The 19,477-nt window shown below is 36.8% G+C and overlaps 1 protein-coding gene across 4 annotated transcripts in view; it reads right to left on the bottom strand.

The window, feature by feature from the left end:
- Positions 1-19,477, bottom strand: part of LOC105103640 (regulator of microtubule dynamics protein 2) — a 58,435-nt gene that overhangs the window by 6,946 nt on the left and 32,012 nt on the right. For all 4 annotated transcript variants that reach the window (XM_064494575.1, XM_064494576.1, XM_031466858.2 and 1 more), the window contains exons 6-10: positions 14,560-14,635; positions 13,584-13,661; positions 10,095-10,193; positions 5,041-5,094; positions 4,873-4,953 (exon numbers count right to left, since the gene is read on the bottom strand). In XM_064494575.1, the coding sequence (XP_064350645.1) occupies positions 4,873-4,953; positions 5,041-5,094; positions 10,095-10,193; positions 13,584-13,661; positions 14,560-14,635 (388 nt within the window). The remainder of the gene's footprint in view (positions 1-4,872; positions 4,954-5,040; positions 5,095-10,094; positions 10,194-13,583; positions 13,662-14,559; positions 14,636-19,477) is intronic.

Consider the following 19,477-nt stretch of genomic DNA (forward strand, 5'->3'; position numbering starts at 1 on the left):
GCATTGGGTTTAAATTCTAATTTCCTTAGAATCTCAGGTTACCTATAAAAACCTCAGGGAGGTCTGAGACCCTAGTTCAGGTTGCAGTATCAGTTTTATTTTCTCATAAATCTCTGTGCTTTCCTTTCCATAACACTCACCACACTTTAGGGCTATTATGTGTTCAGTGTGTGCCTTTCCCACTAGACTACACAATTCATGGTGGCAAAGACAGGATTTTTTTCTCATTGTATCCCAAGCCTCCGGAAAAGCATGCCCAGATTCGTAATACAAATGAATAAAGGTAATCTTTTTCACTCACTCAAGGACACACATTCAAAAATAGAGAATAATTTGATCTGAAAGTGTCAGAAAATATTACGTTTTGAGAAAATAAATCAATGTTGTTTGATAAATAAGAGAGAGGTTTATTGATATTAAATCATTATACTCCTGGCATTTGGGTAATGATTATCAAGTATCAACTTTACTAGATTGGGTACTGGTTAAAAATGACTGATCTCAAACTGATGCTATAGCATCAGTTATTTTAAGAAAATTAATCACAAGAAAGTCTAAGAAACTTCTTTAAGGTGTTTTTAAGATCAACTTAAAAACACAGCTAAGGCCATTATATATTGAGAAAGCTTAAGAAATAATATATTTTGGATGCAGATGAATAGAAGGTAAGAGACAAAAGAGCAGAAACAGGAGGGTGTAAACAGAGTAACACTTTCTGCCTATAATTCATGAAATGTCTGTTCAGACAGCAGTAAAGTCTGTCCACTCTGAAGTGGCCTTAATTAATTTTTTTTTTATGTACAAGGAATTAATTTTTTTTTATGTACAAGGAATTAATTTTTTTTTTATGTACAAGGAAGAATAAATTCTCCAGGCATGGATAACACAGATGAACTAATCTACAAGAAATAAGTTTAAACCAGAAAGAAATAGGCAGATAAGAATTTCTAGCAAATGAGATCCTGGCTGGATTTCATAAGTGACCCACTCACCCCTCTGAGCTGTAGCATTTCTACAACAGGAAGTCAGGGTGAACGTTTGTGGACTAATTATATTTTCTGAACTTATATGAAAAATCGATGTCTTAATTAAGATAATCAAATATGAAGTTGTAATTAAGACAGAACATTTAAAGTAGGATGAGGATTTTATTACTATGAGTGGTTACTAAGGAGAGTAATAATTCTCAACATAGAACAGTTCGGAAATATAGCCCAGGACTTGAAACTACAGGCAACCTCCAAGACAATCATAAGCACCTGGTAAATATGAAGGGGTTCTTTACTTTCTGCACTCCCAGAGTCCTCTCCCTCCTGTGTTGTTTCTGGGATACTGTATTTATTATCCTATAGGAGTCTGTCTTAGAAGAGCAATTGATGTCACTTCAAAATATTACAACAATTTTAAAATAGTTTTTTCTCTACCAGATTAGCACATCCCTCACTGTAACACAAAGTATTACACAGTGTTATTTATGTTTGAGCTTTCTCAGTGTGCTCCAAGTCAGTCACTTGGATACCTCCTCCAGGCAAATAACTTCCAGGCTGCCGGGGTCATCGGTATTTCACTCAGTGATCGTTCTCACACTGCCTCAGACACAGGACTCTCTCTTCTTCTTCTTCTTTTTTTTTTTTTTTTTCTGAAGGAATGATATTCCTTTTTAAAAGGACCTGATATTACCTTTTTAGGGTCAAGAAAAGTCCACATGAATAATAAAATACTGTAATTTCAGACTCTGGAATTGAAAAGCTGCTTACATGCACGAATCTGGGCTCTAGAGGCCCCAGGGCTGACATTCCCAATATTCAGTGCAGTGTGATGAGCTCCACGCTCCCTGATAGGGACAGAGTTGTGTTCACAAATGACTGTGATGCCAGGAATGGGGTGCAAGTGCCCCGGGAAGAAGCACGTATGTTATGCGAGTTCATAGGAAGGAGAGAACCAATGGCTGGGTCGCCTTCGTTGCAATGAGTGCCGATGCTAGACATTTTGGAAATGAACAAATGGGTCAGCAAATCACTGCTGGGGTACACTGCAATCTGGAAAGACTGATAACTCGCCTCATCCTATTGTCTAATTGGAAAAGAAACTGAGGTATTCTTAACAGTATTAGAACCACTTTCAAAAAAAAAAACTGCTAGGAATACAAATAGAAACATCACTGGGAAAAAATAAGAAACACAGGAATACCTGCTAATGCCATTTTGCTTATTACATTCATATCTCCACACTGTCCAGCTTTCTTAGTTACACTTATTATCAGTCCTATTTATTATTCCTAGTAGCAGTATTATTTTTATTTGTATAGTTATCAGTCTTTTCAGTCTTCCTACCAATACTTACTGAGTCATTGCTATATGCCAGGCACTACGTTTAGCAGTAGGAGAGCGTAATGAAAAACACACCCAGTTGCTACTTTCATGGAACAATCACACAAATTAACTATGTAATCACAACTGTGCTAAATGACATGAAGGAAAAGTATGAGGCACTTTCTTGCCTGGGGGTGTCAAGGAAGTGTTTCCTGAACAAATGACATTTATGGTGAGGCTTGAAGGATGAATAGGAATAAAGCTGGTGAAGGGAGGGGCGAGGTTGTTTGGGAATGTTTAAGAGAGAGGGAACAATATGACCCGAGGGTACAAGGCAGGAAAAACACAGTGCAGAGGAGGGGCGAGAGGGGGAACATAACGGAGCTTGAGAGATTGGTAGGAGCTAGATCAGATCCCTGAGGGGCATGTTAACATTTTGAACTTCATCCTAAAAGCAATGGGTTTTAAGGCAGGGAAATGACATATGAGGTTTATGTTTAATCCGTGGTTTTGGCTGATATCGAGAGCCAAGAATGACAGGGCAGGGGGCAAGAAGCTGTGAGGAGACCAGTTGGGATGCTCACAAGATTGTGGCTCAGGTGAAAGGGGGTGGAGCCCTGCGTGGAGTGGTGGCTGGGGAGAGAGAGACAGAGACAGAGAGAGAGACAGAGAGAGAGAGAGACAGGGCACGAGCAGTTGGATAGCTCAGGGCATGTTTTAGAAGAGGAACACTGAGAACTTGGTGGCTGGGTGGATGCCTGGGAGAAGAGGGTGTCAAGGATAATTCCCAGCTTTCCTAATTGGGTGGATGGAGGTGCCATTTTACTAATAGGGAAGATGGAGGAAGAGCAGATGCAAAGTTGACGAGCTGAGTCTGAGACGTCTATGAGTCATCCAAGCAGAAGTGTCAAGCAGGACGGTGGATAATCAGGTCTAGAGCTCAGAGGAGAGCTCAAATATGAGGACCTCTGGCAGGCACATAGCATCTGAAGCCTGGAGGATAGGAGTAGGAGGCAGGGAGGAGGAAAGGGGAGAGGAGGCCTAGGGACAAAGATCAAACCCTGAAGCTTGTCAATATCAGCCCTCCTGTGAGAGAGCTAAATAGTATGCCTAAACATCTGCAAGTCAAACCTCATTATCATATTGTATTTGAATCTCATATTCTAATAAGAATGCACACTCAGTGTAAAATGACTGCATGTAACCCAAACTGACATCATTCAGGAGAGATGTAAGACAGAACTGTCCCAACCACCAACATGGAGCAAGCAACCAAAGGGACAAACTCTGTTCTCTGCTGAACAAGTCACACCAACTGTGTTCTGGAGAACAAGTGCTGTTTTGTACCCCTATTAACCAAGGGAGGGATGAGTCAGAAGGACAGTGAACCTCGTGGAAATCCCGAACAGGTAAGCAGCCCGAGCCCCTGTGCAGGTGTAAGAGGCCCAGGGGGGCCTGATTAGCCCTGTTTGGAGACAAGGGCATCCCCGAACCTGGGAGTTTCTGGCCAGGTCTTGTTTCACTTCCTGTTACTGCCCTGAACACTCTGGATACTCCGGGGAAACCAACCTTTGCTTTTCCACCTCTGTGCCTTTGTTCATGACCTGCGACATGCCTCGCCCACACCTCCACATTCTGTACATCTTTCAAAGTCCACCTCTGATGCTACCTTAATCTCTTCTAGGTGAAAATAATTTCTCCCTTTTCAATATTTTCAGGATCAATTATTAGCACCTCCTTTAGCACTTCGAGCTTTCTACCCTGAGCTCCAGCTACTTGGAACATAACTACCTATGTTCTCTTCAAGGCTGTAAGCTCCTAGAGGGCGGTGGGCATGTCACAGGTTTATGTTTCTGCTCACAAAAAACGCTGGAGCCTGTTCTCCCCAACAGAGTGATTCCCAGGATGATAATGTTGATGTGGCATGAGGAGGGAGCAAGAAAACATCTATCTGTTCCCTTTTGTTCCCACAATACCAGCATATACGAACACAGACTGAGCGGTTAGTGCTGTGAAATTCCTGAAACTTGACGCACATCCAGAATCCCGAATTACTGAATAAAAAGGCGAGAAGCAATGCAATAGTTTCTTTTTCATAAATGTTGTTCAAAGACCAAGAAACTGCTAATACATATTTTTAATCTTCACGACCTTGGACAGCCACACCCTGCTGTGTGCTGGGGACCGACGACACGGAAACCACATGGACGCTCCTGCTCTTGGGTGGACAGCCTGTCTAGCTTGTCTGCCGCCTATCCCAGTTTGATCACCAGCTCCCCAGAATTACACTGTCCTCCATCCTTCCTCGTGGGGCTTCTCCCATTTCCTGCTGTCTGACAAGCATCAGCATGTTTTTAACTGCTAGCCCATGATTTGCATGTCCCTTAAAGATACAAGCAGTCTCCTGGTGAAGGATTATCTATAGCAATTTAAAAAACTTCACAGTACATGTTAAATCCAAGTCAAAATGAAAGCTCCAGATGTACCTAAGCCAGTTCATATTTGAGGCTGGGCTAGTACTGATACAATAACAGCACTCCTCATCACTGTGTGGACTTACCTCTTTGGTAACACAAGGAAGCAACACCGCCAGATTAAGGAACTTCACAGCATCATCTGTTTGTTCAAGATCGATATAACACTAGAAGTGAAGAATAATCGATATGAAGGGTAGTCACATTTTTATGTAATGGATTTGAAGTGCTCTTAAAACAGTGGTCTTCATTACCTTGGCCAAGTACATGTAATTGGACTTAGAAAAACCAGGGTGTAGTTCTTCAACCTGATTCAAGAGAAGACAGAAAAGAGAATGACAGAGAAATATTAAAACAACAACAAGTAAAGGGGATATATTTCAATAGATCAAATATTAACCAAATTTCCCTAAGAATTTACACTGGTGGTGTCACATCCGAATCATTTTATCAGCTCAAGTATCCTTTGGGTGGAAATACAGCTTTTGAGCTTATCCATTAAAATAGAATTTTTATGGTCATAAAGCTTATAAAGTACTGAGATACTTTAGGATTGGGGATTCCTTTGTATAACCATCTTTCTCACTTCCCCTTCCCCATCCTTTCTCCTTTTTCGTTTGAGGGACAAAACAACTGCTAATACACTCTCCCCAGGACAAGTCCTTACATTTCACAATCTCTTTAGGAAATGAGAGTAAAGCGTGACTGGTATCCCATGGCAAGCATCTTCCACTATATTAATATTTGATTTCTTGTGATTTCAGCACGTTCCATGTGCACTGAATAATATCTGCAGTCCCTCACATCAAGTACTTCTAAAGAAAAGACAGATGCTTAAAATAACTAGTCCAAGTAGCAGACCTCCTTGCAGATTTTAATATGTGTGTATCACAAAGGTACTTTACTCCTCATCATACATACCAGTTCCTTTTCTTTATCTCTGTAAATAAAAAGTCTATCAGGTATATGGTGTTGCTACTAGGGAGTTCTTCTTAGAATCTAAGTAAATCTTTTCATTAAAGCCTGATTTTGCTGTTGTAAAGGCCTATGCAAGGAAGCTCCCAACCTGACCCCGGCCCCAGATGCAGAACCCAAGAGAAGAAGGATACTTAAAAAATTTTACAAAAATTGCTTGTTTCACAACATACAAACAAACCAGACATTTCCAAAATTAAAAAGTGAAAGTTTCTCTGTTCTAATTTTATTCTCATTTATAATCTCATTCCCCAGAGGTAACCACTATCAACAGTTTTGACAAATGCATCCTACAGACCTTTTACCAAGCAGAGGCAAACCAGAAAAAAAAAAAAAAGAAAAGAAAAGAAAAGAAAAAGATAATTAATTTTTTTAAAAAAAATGTTTTAAATGGGACCATTTCTTATGTATTGGTCCAAAACTTTTTTCCCCCTACAACATACCACAGATACATTTTTGCGTTAGTACAGACAGATCTACCTCACTGTTCCTAAGAGCTGTATTTCATACCACACATATACCATAATTAAATTAAGCACTCCCCATTAGACATTTAGACTTATTTTTCACTATTACTAATAATGGTCAATGAGCACACTTGCTCCTATATACTTGTGTGTATGTGATTATGTGTGTAGGAGAGACTCCCAGGAGTTGAACTGCTGAGTTAAAGGATACACACACATTTTAAGGATGGATACTAATGGAGGGGAAAGCAAGACCCAGGGTGCTGAGGAGTGCTCCACCACCTCACGAGAGCACATCCCTTGTAAAGGCCACTTACTCTCTGCAGAATCCACAACAGAAGGGTCCTGGGAGGAGGAGGAAGACAAAATTTCTTGGGCTGGGACGAAGCCAGACTGGGTATAACTCTTTAAGGCCAAGTGGATGAACAGTGTGTGGATCTGGCCCAGAACCTTCTGGCAAAAACAGCAAGACCTCTGACAGATGGAAGGAAGTTGTCAAGTTCAGTCCTGGCCAGAGCCCTGAAAGTCCTGTAGAGCCATCTGTGGTGCTGATAGGTTCTGGTCCTCCTGCTCCCTCTCTCTTGTTCAGTTATTTGCACTTTAACTCTTTGACTTTACTAAGTGCATTTCTTGAGCCATGCTAATAAAAATTGTGTATACTTACAAAACCAATGAGTTACAGGTATTAAATGCACAGTGTAGGGAATATAGTTAATAATTTTATGTGACATCTTTGTGTGGTGACAGATGGTAACTAGACTTATCGTGATGATCATTCTGAAATGTACAGAAATATCGAGTCATGTTGTGTACTAGGAGCTAACATAGTGTAGTAGGTCAATAATACTTCAAAAACAAACAAACTCACAGGAAAAAGAGATCAGATTTGTGGTTACCAGAGGCAGGAGGTGAGGGTGGGAAGAGGGGGAATTGGATGAAAGCAGTCAAAAGTTATACACTTTGAGTTATAAGATAAATAAGAACTAGGGATGTAATGTACAACATGATAATATAATTAACACTGCTTATGTTATGAAAGTTAAGAGAGTAAATCTTAAGAGTTCTCATCACAAGGAAAAATTTTTTTCTATTTCTTTAATTTTGTATCTATATTAGATGATGGATATTACCTAAACTTATTGTGATAATCATTTCACGATGTATGTAAAGTCAAATCATTACACTGTACATTTTAAACTTAAACAGTGCTGTATGTCAATTATATCTCAATAAAACTGGAAGAAAAAAAAGGGAGGACCTAGATTAAATTTTATTTGACTGCACCCTCTATGGCCAGTAGTTGCCCCAGTTCTGTTCTGTCAAAATCCCCTCTGGATAACTTGCCCCAGCTATTCACATAAGCAGTTTATTTCTTTAAGGTTGGCATTTTATTCTACATATACACTTTAACACTTACATCTAATTAACCAGAATGATCATAAATGAGAACATCTCTTTTTGTGCTCATGGTTTAAAAAAAAAAAAAAAGGACACAGGCAGGCAATTAACCCCACCTAAATCCTAAAATGGAGTAGATTCTGATCTTTGCCAAAGGCTCTGGCTGAATAACAGGGGAGGTAGTGTTACCCAATAGAATCTTCTCATGAAGGGGCAGTTCCTACCCAGGCTTGAAGAACACTGTCACAACACCTGGCAGGAAATACTGTACTTGTTTACTTGGTCTCGGCTGTCCAAGTTCCCTGGAGGCAGCTGCTGTGTTGGTCATTTCTGTGTTCCCTACATTTGACACTGTTTGGCACTAGGTATGTACTTAATAAATGCTGTTGAATAAATTAGCTTTGTTTTAAAACATCTCATAACCATATGCAGCAGCCCTCTGTCACATCAAGACACAGAAGAAAGTTGTGCAGCCTGTGAAACCTCCAAGGAAGATTCAGGGATCATATGACTGCAAACAGGGAGTGACATTGGGTGGCCGACAATGCCACACCTGTCATCTACTACATCCATCCATCCAGTGGTTCTCAACCATGCTATGGGCTGCACATGGAGCCCCGAGAACTTTAAAAACACTGATCAAGCTTTAAGACACTTAACATATGACCTCATAATTCCACTCCTAGGTACTTACTCAAGAAAATTTAAAACATGCTTACACAAAAGCCTACATATGAATGTCCAAAGAAGCTTTAACCATAACAGTCCCAAACTAGGAACGACTCAAATGTCCACCAGAACCTAAGTGCATAAGCAAACTGTAGTATATCCATACACTGGAATATTACTAGGCCATCAAAAGGAACGACTGATACACTCAATAAAATGAATGCATCTCAAAACATCATGCTGAGCAAAGGAAGTCAGATATACAAAGTACAAACTCAATGATTCCATTTATATAAACTTTTTAAATAGGCAAAGGTAATCTATAGTGACAGAAAGCAGATCAGCCATTGCCTAGGGCGGGGGTAGGGTAAACTGACAGCAAAGGGACAAAGATAGTTCTCAAGGGTGATGGCAGTGTCCTTGAAATGGTGGTGGTTACATGAGTATATAAATTTGTCAAATTTCACTGAACAGCACACACAAAGTGGGTACACCATATTGTAATATAAACTATACTTAAATATATTCAGAGTTTCTGAAATAACTAGTCTGGGTTGTGGCCTGGATTAGCATTTTTTAAAGCTTTCTTGATGACTCTAATTTACAGACAAGGTTAAGAACCACTGCCCAAGGGAATCAGGCTAGAATTTTGGATGAGATGGGAAGCATGCTATAGTTTGAAAGAATTCCAACAGGGGATTCACAGACGACTCCTGGTCTAAAACCACCTCCCTAGATGTTTTGAGGCTGTGGAGAACCAGGTCTCACCTGTTATACGAGCAAAATAATAGCAGTATTTATTTTCCGTTAGAGCACTTAATGTGCTAGACCTGGGTCAGGAAAATTACATGTACTATTTTATGCAATTTTCACCAAAGCCATATAAAGTAGGTATTGTTAGGCCCCCTTTCCAGATGAAGCACTTAAGATTGGGAGAAATAAACAATATTAAGGTTCCTCAGTACCCTCAGCTGCTGCAGGAAACACAGGGAGAAGCATTCCGATGCCCTCCCACCCTCTTGACAAATATCACGGAATTTATTTCACATAGATTCTAAGTCGTGGCTGAATGGCGAGGTCCCCAAGATGGCTTGCCAAGGTGTTTACATTTTAATGAAGTTAAAATTCTGTGAGCTTCTATTGAGAAGTTACTAGGTGCTGGACACTCTCTAAGCAATTTAATTGCATTAACTTATGTAATCTTCACAACAACACTATGAATCAGGTTCTATTATCTCTGTGTTATTGATTAAATTGGGAGACAGATCAAGTACCTCGCTCAGTGCTAATCAGCCAGTAAGAGGCAGAACTGGGATTTAATCAGGCGCTCTGGTTCCAGAGTTTGCTATCCTTATCTCTGTATTACTGTGCTTCTCACCACTTTTGATTTTATCTGTGTACTACTTGAGGTGCATTAGCACCTTAAGGACTTTCGTGCAGTGTCCTGAAAACCTGATCCCACAATAATAACTTTGATACTGCGAATAAATGAGTTTCAAGTTTCTGTTAATTAACACCTTTTATAAATTATTTACCTTAAATACACTATGATCTATATTCTTATAAAATTTAATCTGGAGGAATAATTCTCAGTGGTAGAAAAAAGGTGAAGTGATAATGCAGTCTTAGACTTTATTCATGTCTTTGATCTGTCATTATGTGACACCGGAAAAAATTAAGTTCCTGAGGTCCTGACTCCCTTTTTATAAAACAAAAAAGATCATATTAAATAAAAAAATAAGAAACACATGGCCCTTGTACTTGACACTGAAATAATGGACAGACAAAATATAATATACCTTAAGGAAATTCTGCAAAGCTTCATGTACAGTTGAGGATGGTATTTTTCCAAACAGAGTAGCAGCCATTTTTCTCTCAATCCAGCTCAGTTTCGAGACCTGCAAATATAGAGCAACCTCACTCTTAGAAACTTGTTCACCTTTTGAACAAGTAATCTCTCCCCAGTTAGATGTGTGTGTACATATATATGCATGTGTATGCATGTAAAGTAATATAATAAATAAAAATATAAATACATATGCATAAATTATATATGAGAGATACTACCTTTATGGTATGAATATTTTGCCATTCTTTTTCATAATTCCAACAAACTATGAGCTCTAAAAGCACTGGTTAACACACCAATTTGAAATACTCATACGAAGGTTTGTGCCCAGTGAGAGAAAGAGGGGTGGGGTGCGGAATAATGCTGATCCTGTTTGTTCACATTATTCATGATTCTGAGCTGACACACGATATTTCCCTGCACAGAGTGCAGTTAGTGAGAAGACCCTGCCTCTGCTCTCTTCCTGTCTCTCCATGCTGCCAACCTGACCCAGAAAGTAGCAGCTCAGAAGTGTGAATAGAATGAGGATCCTCAACCTAGGAGTAGTGCACGGTGAGGGCCCAGTATAAATATCTACAATTCTGGAGAAAGTTTTTAAATCAATGACCATCAAAATTAAATCTCATATTACCATTTATTTGTTGCTTTCTTTTAAAAATTTTTCATCTTTCCCAGTATATGTAATAAAAGATTAAAAGTATTCAGAAGTGAATACTTAAAAGGGCACTATGCTCTCCCCAATCCCATCAAGTGCCTTCCTCCCCAATCCCATCTTCTAGGGGTCTGGGTAGCCTTTAACCGCTATTTAAAAAGATATATTCTGTCAATATTATGTAATAACTATAAGTGGGGTATAACTTTTAAAAACTGTGAATTACTAAGTTGTATATCTGAAACTTACATAATATTGCACATCAACTATAGCTCAATAAAAAAAGGCACAAACTATTATGTATAACATAAATAAGTTACAAGGATACATTGTACAGCACAGGGAATATAGCCAATGTTTTATAATAACTTCAAATGGAGTATAAGCTATAAAAATACTGAATTACTATGTTGTACACCTGAAACTAATATAATACTGTAAGTCAACTATACTTCAAAAAAACAAGAGCCCCCCAAATTATTCCCTTGCTTTTCTACATAATGTTACTTTATTGCTATGTTTATTTTTGCTTTTTTCGAACTATTTTTTTCCACAATGGACATCTGGGTCTTTTCCATTTTTTTGCTCTTAGGAACAAGGTTGCTATAGGCATTCTTGTACACGCCGTCAAAGCACGCTTGGCAGAGTTTCCCTATGGTAGGCACCAGTGTCATACAGCAGGCAAATAATCAAATTGAAGAGATAATACCCAACTGTTTCCAAGATGATTGTGCCAATTTGTGCTCCCATAACAATGTAAGAATTCCTGTTGCTACGTATTCTTGCAACAACTTATATTGCTATTTTAAAATTTTATCAAACAAGTAGGAATAAAGTAGCATCTCCTTGTTTAATTATCACTTTCTATTATTTCTAATTCAAGATTTGTGGTTTTTAAACTGTTTTTTATCCCTAATATAATTTTATTATGATCAGAAAACCTGTATGCTACCAATTCTTTGAAATGATTAAGACTTGCTTCATGACTGTATATATGGTCATTTTGCAGACATTCTACATATGCTTCAGAAACATGTATCCTCTGATGGTTAGATATATATTTTCATATATGTTTATTAGATCGAGGTTATTAAATGTGAGGCTCCAACAGATGTTTTACATACTTACTAATACTTTTTTTTGTCTTCTCTTCTATTAATTACCAAAAGGGGGTGTGTGTGTGAAAATTTCTTACTTCCTTACTTCCTTTCCATGTCTTTTTGTTTCTCCTTCATATTTTCTATATCTTTGTTCCTGCTTCCAGCAATGTTTTCAGATTTATCGTAAAGTTTGTTAATTCCGTTTCTAGTGGTGCCCATCCACTGCTAAATCTTTCCAGTGAGTTTTCTTTTAAAGTCAAATAATTCACTTTTATATCAAAAATTGTTCCATCTTTTTCAAATCTACCTGTTCATTTCTGTAGTCTCATACTCTTCATTCATTTCCCCCCCTCAATTCCTCTTACTTTAAAAACACATTATATAGGTACCTGTTTAATATTCTATATTCCATGTTTCCAAAATCTGAAGTCCTTTTAGATCTATTTCTACTCTTTTTTTGTTTTTGTTGACTGTCATTTCTAGTGGTTTGTTTCTTTGTATATTCTATTATTTTTGACTGTGAGCTCAATTCTGTAAGAATGTTCTAAGGCCTGTGTGAAGGTACGTACAACCCTCCAGGGAGGATGAATATCAGCTTCTGCCATTTGTTTGTGGCAAGAAGATCAGGCTCCAACTGGAATTAAAATTTTCTGCTTGGGTTTTTTAAAGCCTAACCAAATAGTGTACATTCAAGCCCCAGACTCAAGTGAGGTTGGGCCAATGGTTTTTAAATCTTAGGGGAGTTCCCAATCTTCATGAAGGCTCAGATTCTTAATATTTACAACTGACATAATAAAAACTGCTTCCAGGGCTGTTAAAAAGATGAAATGAGCTAAGAAAAATAAACTATAAAATGGATGTATAGCAGGTGCTCAACAAAAGTAATCTTCCTTCTTCATCCCTAATCCTCTACGAGCCTCAATTAAAAAGCTTCCTCTTTTGCCTACCCTAATTTTCTCATTCAGAAATAGCATTTCTATTTGGGGTAATTTTTTCATGCATCTGTTTAAATATTCCTTCACATTCTGTTAGTTTTCCATAAACAAATGTAATTTAATAACACATTGGGTCTTAGATTTACCAGACACTTTTATTTCTATATGTTTCACGTCCTCTTCTAATTAAGTTCTTTGATGACAAGGACAGTGTTTTATTTATCTTCTGGCCAGTGAGCACATCATTTATGCTCAATAAACTCTGATAAATGAAAAAACGTCCTCCCACAAAACAGAGAGCAGTGCACCAATACAGGATGCATGTGTGTAGGTAGCTGATCACCTGAGAAAGCACATTTGAAGAGAGGCAGTGTGACTGTTGCAGGGGAAATGGAAGGTAGTAAAGAAAGAAAATACATGCTTTATAAAGTTGTATATTGTATGTAATGCAATATATAATTATAAAATATACAAGTTTATAAACTCATAAAATATGTACTGATTTGATCATTTTCCTTACAGCAGGCTCTAGGTAAAATAATATAAGAGCTATCTTGATCGTGGTGGTGGTTTCACTGGTGTATGCATCTGTCAAAATTCATCAAATTGTACATTTGAAATATGTGTAGCTTACTGTACAGGAATCATACCACAATAATGTGTTAAAAAAAAAAAAGACTAAGTCACAGAAAATACATCATATAACCATAGTATACTCAAGTAAGATTGACAGACAAAAGCATTCAACTTACAGTATAACAGTATCTTCCCTTGAGGTAATATAAAAATGGTTCTTCAGGTAAAAATTCAATTGCTTTATCTAGATGTTCCTGAAAGAAAATCCAAAAGAAACATCATCTCCCAATTTTCAGGTAGTGCTGAATGGAACTCTGCCTGGTATATTCAAAGGGGCTCTACCACGTTTTTTTTGCCCCCCTCCTCAATCTTTATCATTAATGCAATTAAGCTTATCAATAATTCAGTCATCAAATGCTCACAACTAGAACCAGAACTGTGACTATAATTTAATAAAGCTACAGAAAATGTCACTATAAAAATAGAAAACATCCAAGTCACATTTTTGTCTGCCCATGACTTCCCCAGCTAATACTTACTGACTGAGAAGCAAACTTACAAATATCAAATGATATAGATCTAATGGAGTAAAAAATAGCAGAACTAGGTGACAGAGGAATCTACTCCCTTGATATTGTCAAAATGGTTATAGGGAGCAAGAAAACAAAGAATTCATTGCCCATCCCTGTAATTACTGACCTTGAGGGGTTATGTACTGAGCTATTATAGGCACATTATAAATAATGAATATGTGCATTACTTATTTTATTCATCTATCATGGCAAATTTAAGCCTTAGATTGAATTCTACTCCTCCCACCAAATCAATACATAGAAAATGTTATCTAGTCCCAGTCATGTTTATGATGTTGGTAAGCTCATGACCAAAAGGCTAAGTGTTTATCTTTGAAAAAAATAATACTCATCTACTATGTGATTTCTTTCAGGATCAAGAAAAATAATAATCTTTAATTACCCAAAGAGTTTGATTCTTTTTGGCACAGTACTATTTAAAAATTGTCATTTCATTTAAGTAAAAAAGGATAAATTCCTAGAGATTAATTTGTTGAATAATTTGATTTATACCATTAATGAAACATACAGCTACATTAAAACATTCTTGATACCTATGACTCAAGGTATCAAGAAATACCTTGAAGCGATATCCATAGTTGATTTTGTTCTGTAAGCCCTCAAACTCAGATACATAGCCACACAAAACCGCATACCTGAAAAGAAAAAAAAAAACAGTGGACATTGTGTAAACTTTTAATCAACTACCACCAAATATATAACATTTAAAAAAGATCTCTAAATTGTTCATTTAACGAGAGTATTCATATGGATGCAAGGGCCCTAAAAATAATAAATGCTTGACATTAATATGAGACCAGTTTCCTCATCTACAACTGGGATGAGGTGTGCTGTGAGGGTAAAATATCTAAAACGGAACTGCTTAGAATAGCGCCTAGCACGAGGTGAATTCCAAGAAAGATTAGCGGCTGCAGTCGCCATCATCAACGTCAAAGTCACAGAGACTCTCAGAAAAGGCTCATCATGTATTACATTGAAAAATATATTGTCAATAGATCCCTGTTTCTCTTTAATAAAAATAAAAATTTCATGGCCCCTTTTAATGTCATTAGAAAGTTAAAATAAATATGACTAAAAACAAATAAAATCAAAAGTAATTTTAGAATACGTTTTTTCAAAAATTCCTCATGTCCTTCAATTCTTCCTTGGAAACACTGCATTTATCACAAGAATAGTGCACCTCATGGATTCTTTACTTTTTTTTTTTCCATTGGGAATAAAAAATTTACATAAATAATTATTTGACTATAGATTGGATACAATATTTGTTCAGCATTTTGCTTCCTCTAAAAATTGAGCATATATAACTTTATTACATTCAGACTGTTTCTGCCTGTGCAAAAGCCTTCAGAGTATTTCAGAGCACTTTTGTCAGAGACAAAATATTCATTTGCCTAAATATTTCAAGAGTAGGTCTTAATTTTCACTTGCATTGTCATAACTGAAATGAAAAATGTAATTTTAGGTGTTATTTATCTTGATTGTTTCTCTGGATACACATAAATTTCAAATATAAACTTGAAGTGAACAATTTTCTTAATTTGGAACAGTCAGACCATTTCGGGACACAAAAGATCTCATAATTCACAGAACTCATGCACAATCAATAAAATGGCCACTTTTCAGTTATGACTTTTTTGACCTCTTAGTTTTCATCTTCTTTATAACGAACAGAAGAATCTCCTACAGTAGAAGCAAGAGTAATGACAAAAGCAACCTATTAAAAGTGATCTGAGATTAGGAGATACTTCCAGTCACAAAATCCAAAATCAGACTGCATTTCACATGCATCTCTGCACCACCAGAGATTGGGCATTTAAGGAAAAAGATTCTTGAACTCTCTTGTGAAAATTGCTATTGTTGTCTCCGGCCTCATCATGTTCTTTTGAAATGCTCTCTGTCATTCCGGTTTATCATTCCTCTCAAAGAGTTCCAGATTGTGGAGAAAAACTCCACACAACTACATCCCCAGACTCCCCATTTTTGTTATGGGCATCATCATTTTCCAACTTATTTGGATTTAAAACCTTAGGCCACTTAAAAAAACTTTTATTTTAAAATAGCTTACTAATGCACAACATGATGACCATAATTAACTCTGTTGTATAATATACAGGAAATTTAAGAAAGTAATCCTAACAGTTCTCATCACAAGGAGAAATTCTTTTCTTTTCTTCTTTCTTTTCTTTATATTGTATCTATATGAGATGATGGATACCAGCTGAACCTACTGTGATAATCATTTCACAATATACATAAATCAAACCATCTTGCTCTATGCCTTCAACTTATGCAGGGATGTATGTCAATTATTTCTCAATAAAAGTGAAAAAAAATTTAAATACAAATAAAAATAGCTTGATATTTACAGGAAAGTTGCAAAGATAGTACAGAGAATTCCTGTATACCCATATACAGTTTTCTCTATTCTTTACATCTTATATTACTAAAATACATTTATCACAACTATACCAATATTGATATACAATATCAATTATTTTCATGATGAACCAATATTAGTACATTGTTATTAACTAAACCCTATGCTTCATTCTAATTTCCATCTGTTTTTCCCTGATACCCTTAAGTTTTGACACTTTTCTCTCCATCTTTCCTTCCATATTTATTCCTATTAATTCACACCTTGTTTGGTATCTTTCAATATGTGAAAATCTTTTAATTACTACTATCAACCATTGTAATCAATTACAACAACAACCATGCACCATGTTCCTCCTAATTTTGTGTCATTTGCAACTTTTATAAGCACACCTTCCATATCTTTACCCACTGACTAAATTACTGAACACACTAGTGTCTAAAATATAGACCTGGAATCATGATATTGTCAACAGTTATTCTGCTGAATAGCCAGGGCTCAAACCCTTCTGCCAACACAGGTAACCCTGATCCTTGCCCATATCAACATCTTGTCCCCATGAATATCATAAGTGAACTTGTCTTAATTCATTGCTTAAATCCAGATACATTAGCTCAATTTCTCTACTCTACCTACTAGCAAATTAAAAATAGGTCATGTCACATTTTTAGAAAAATCTATGTTGGGTCTACTTGAACTTCCCCATTCACAGAAAACCCAACTAATTATTTGTGCTGCAATCAAAGGAAAAGGGTCTATCTCTCTGATCTATAGCAGTGGAATCAATCTTCTATTTTCTGAAAATCAGAACAACTGATGCACATCTCTAGCTTTTACAGAGCTCTGCTCAGCACGTTCTCTCCAAGTTCTCTGACTGAACAAAAAAACATGACTTTTGAAAACCATTGTATGAAACATGAACATTTTCCCTTACAAATAGTCTGTCACCAGAGTCTTATGTCTTTCATAATCTTTTTTGAAGTCTGCTTCTTTAAAATCTAAAGTATTTATCTTCCAATGTGCCATGAATTCAAAGTTCATCTGACCACATTTTCCCAAAGGATCATCACTTCTTTTCTGGCAATCAATCCCACCTATGTCTCTGGATGTTGTTTTTTATATTGTTTATCTTTAAAAATGTAATTTAAAATTTTACTTTGTAAACTCTCACATTGATGGGAGCTATGAAGAAAGCTAATGCACAACATGGTCCATTACTTCCATCTAGAGGTTGTTCTAACTATACACGCTTTGACAAAAATTCTGCATTTTTCTTAGCACTGATATTGAATATTTTAATAACTGACAAACATTCCTGTTTCAATAACTAGTAAACAACTACTAAAACAACTCCATTAGTTTTTCCAGTAGCATTTTCGATTTAGCACCAATGCTATTTATACTGTGACAGAGGGCAGAGGATGTCATGAAATAATGAGTATATACAAATATAAGACTTGTTTTTTTCCCCACTTATCATGTGACTCTAGGTTACTAATCACCACACCACACACACACACACACATACACACACACACACAGCCTTGCTTACACTATGTATAAAATGGAAACAGGTTGTTCTATGAATCACATGCTAGAAGGCATGTGGATATAATTTGTGAACAGTAGAGCACAACAAATACGTAAGACGTTGTTTATAATTAAGGTCAGGACTATTTAGCTAACAAACTGCAAATCCATTGGTGATTTTGCTCTCTTGATTCTAGAAGTATTTTAGGCTGGTACAACAAAGACAACAGAATTTTATAGACAGCTTATGTAGCCTTAAACTTACAAAGTAATTTCATTTTGGAAAGGATGAAAAACAAGTCTTTAAAATAATGTTTGTTTTTCAATTATTCCCTTGATAGTAATCCCTTATGATAACCTATTTCTAATGATTGCATATTTTATTTCAAACTGAAGGCTTATAAAACATCACAGAACCCTGTAAACCATAGGTCAGCAAAGTTGCTGTGGGACCAGGTAGCAAACATTTTAGGCTGTGGGATCAGAAAGTCTGTTACAGCTACTTGTCTTCATCACTATGTACAAAAGCAGAGGCACGGCTGTGCTCCAATAAAACTTTATTTATAAAAGCAGGCTGTTGTATTTGGTCTGTAGGCCACAGTTTGCCACTGAAGCTGAACAAATGAGATAAACCCTTAACATAGTCAAAAAAATTCCAGCAGAGTAAGAGCTTTTCACAATATTTTATTACAATTAATTATGGAATCCATTAACCTAAATTACACCCATTGCTTCTCAAGTCAAAGTTTTAATTTCTCTTTTTCATCACCCTAAACCTCTACTACTGTATTTAATGGAATGAGAATTCTTATATTCAGTAGACACATTATAATATATTCTAAGAATTAAGATAAAATTAACATTTGAATTTATTAAATTTTATCAATGGATCAGATTTTGTTTTTTAATTAAAAACTGATACTGAATAAAAAATCATATGAAACAAACAGAATTGGATCCGTACTCTGCATGTATCTGGGTGTGTGTCGATAAGATTTACCCTTGGGGTTAAATCCCATGGTTATAAACAAGACAATTAGTTCACAAGAAAAAGGGAAAAAGATGAACAAAGGAGAAGTAGCCAGATCAGCAGAAGACAGGCTGAGAAACCCACAAAGGAAGATAAGCATAATCTATCCTTACAAGATGTTTATGAAGCCCTCAGAGAAGATTCAACATTGTTCCTCCATGAAAACTTGGAAGTTCACATTGATAAGTGTCCTCAAATTAAGGATTAACATCAAATGCATATTTTAAATATGATTCTTCATGGATGCAGGTGCATGTATGGGAGAAGGAAGAGGACAACAGAGGAAGAGCAACCCAGAAGGAGGAAGAGGAGGAGGGGGAGGGAGCAGAGAGGAGGGAGAGGAAGAGGAGGAAAGGGAGGTGAAGGAAGGAGGGAGAGGCTCAGAGTTAAGATTAGGGCCTGGGTGTTCCTTCTGCATCCACATCTGGCTAACCAGCTCCCAAACACCTCCAAAATCCAAGGAGATGAGGGGAGTGTATAGCTCGATCAGTGTAAATTCATCACAGCTATACCAGAAATGGAAGAACAGAAGTACCT

Source organism: Camelus dromedarius, chromosome 15 (assembly GCF_036321535.1).
Source record: "Camelus dromedarius isolate mCamDro1 chromosome 15, mCamDro1.pat, whole genome shotgun sequence".
Classification (NCBI taxonomy): domain Eukaryota; kingdom Metazoa; phylum Chordata; class Mammalia; order Artiodactyla; family Camelidae; genus Camelus; species Camelus dromedarius.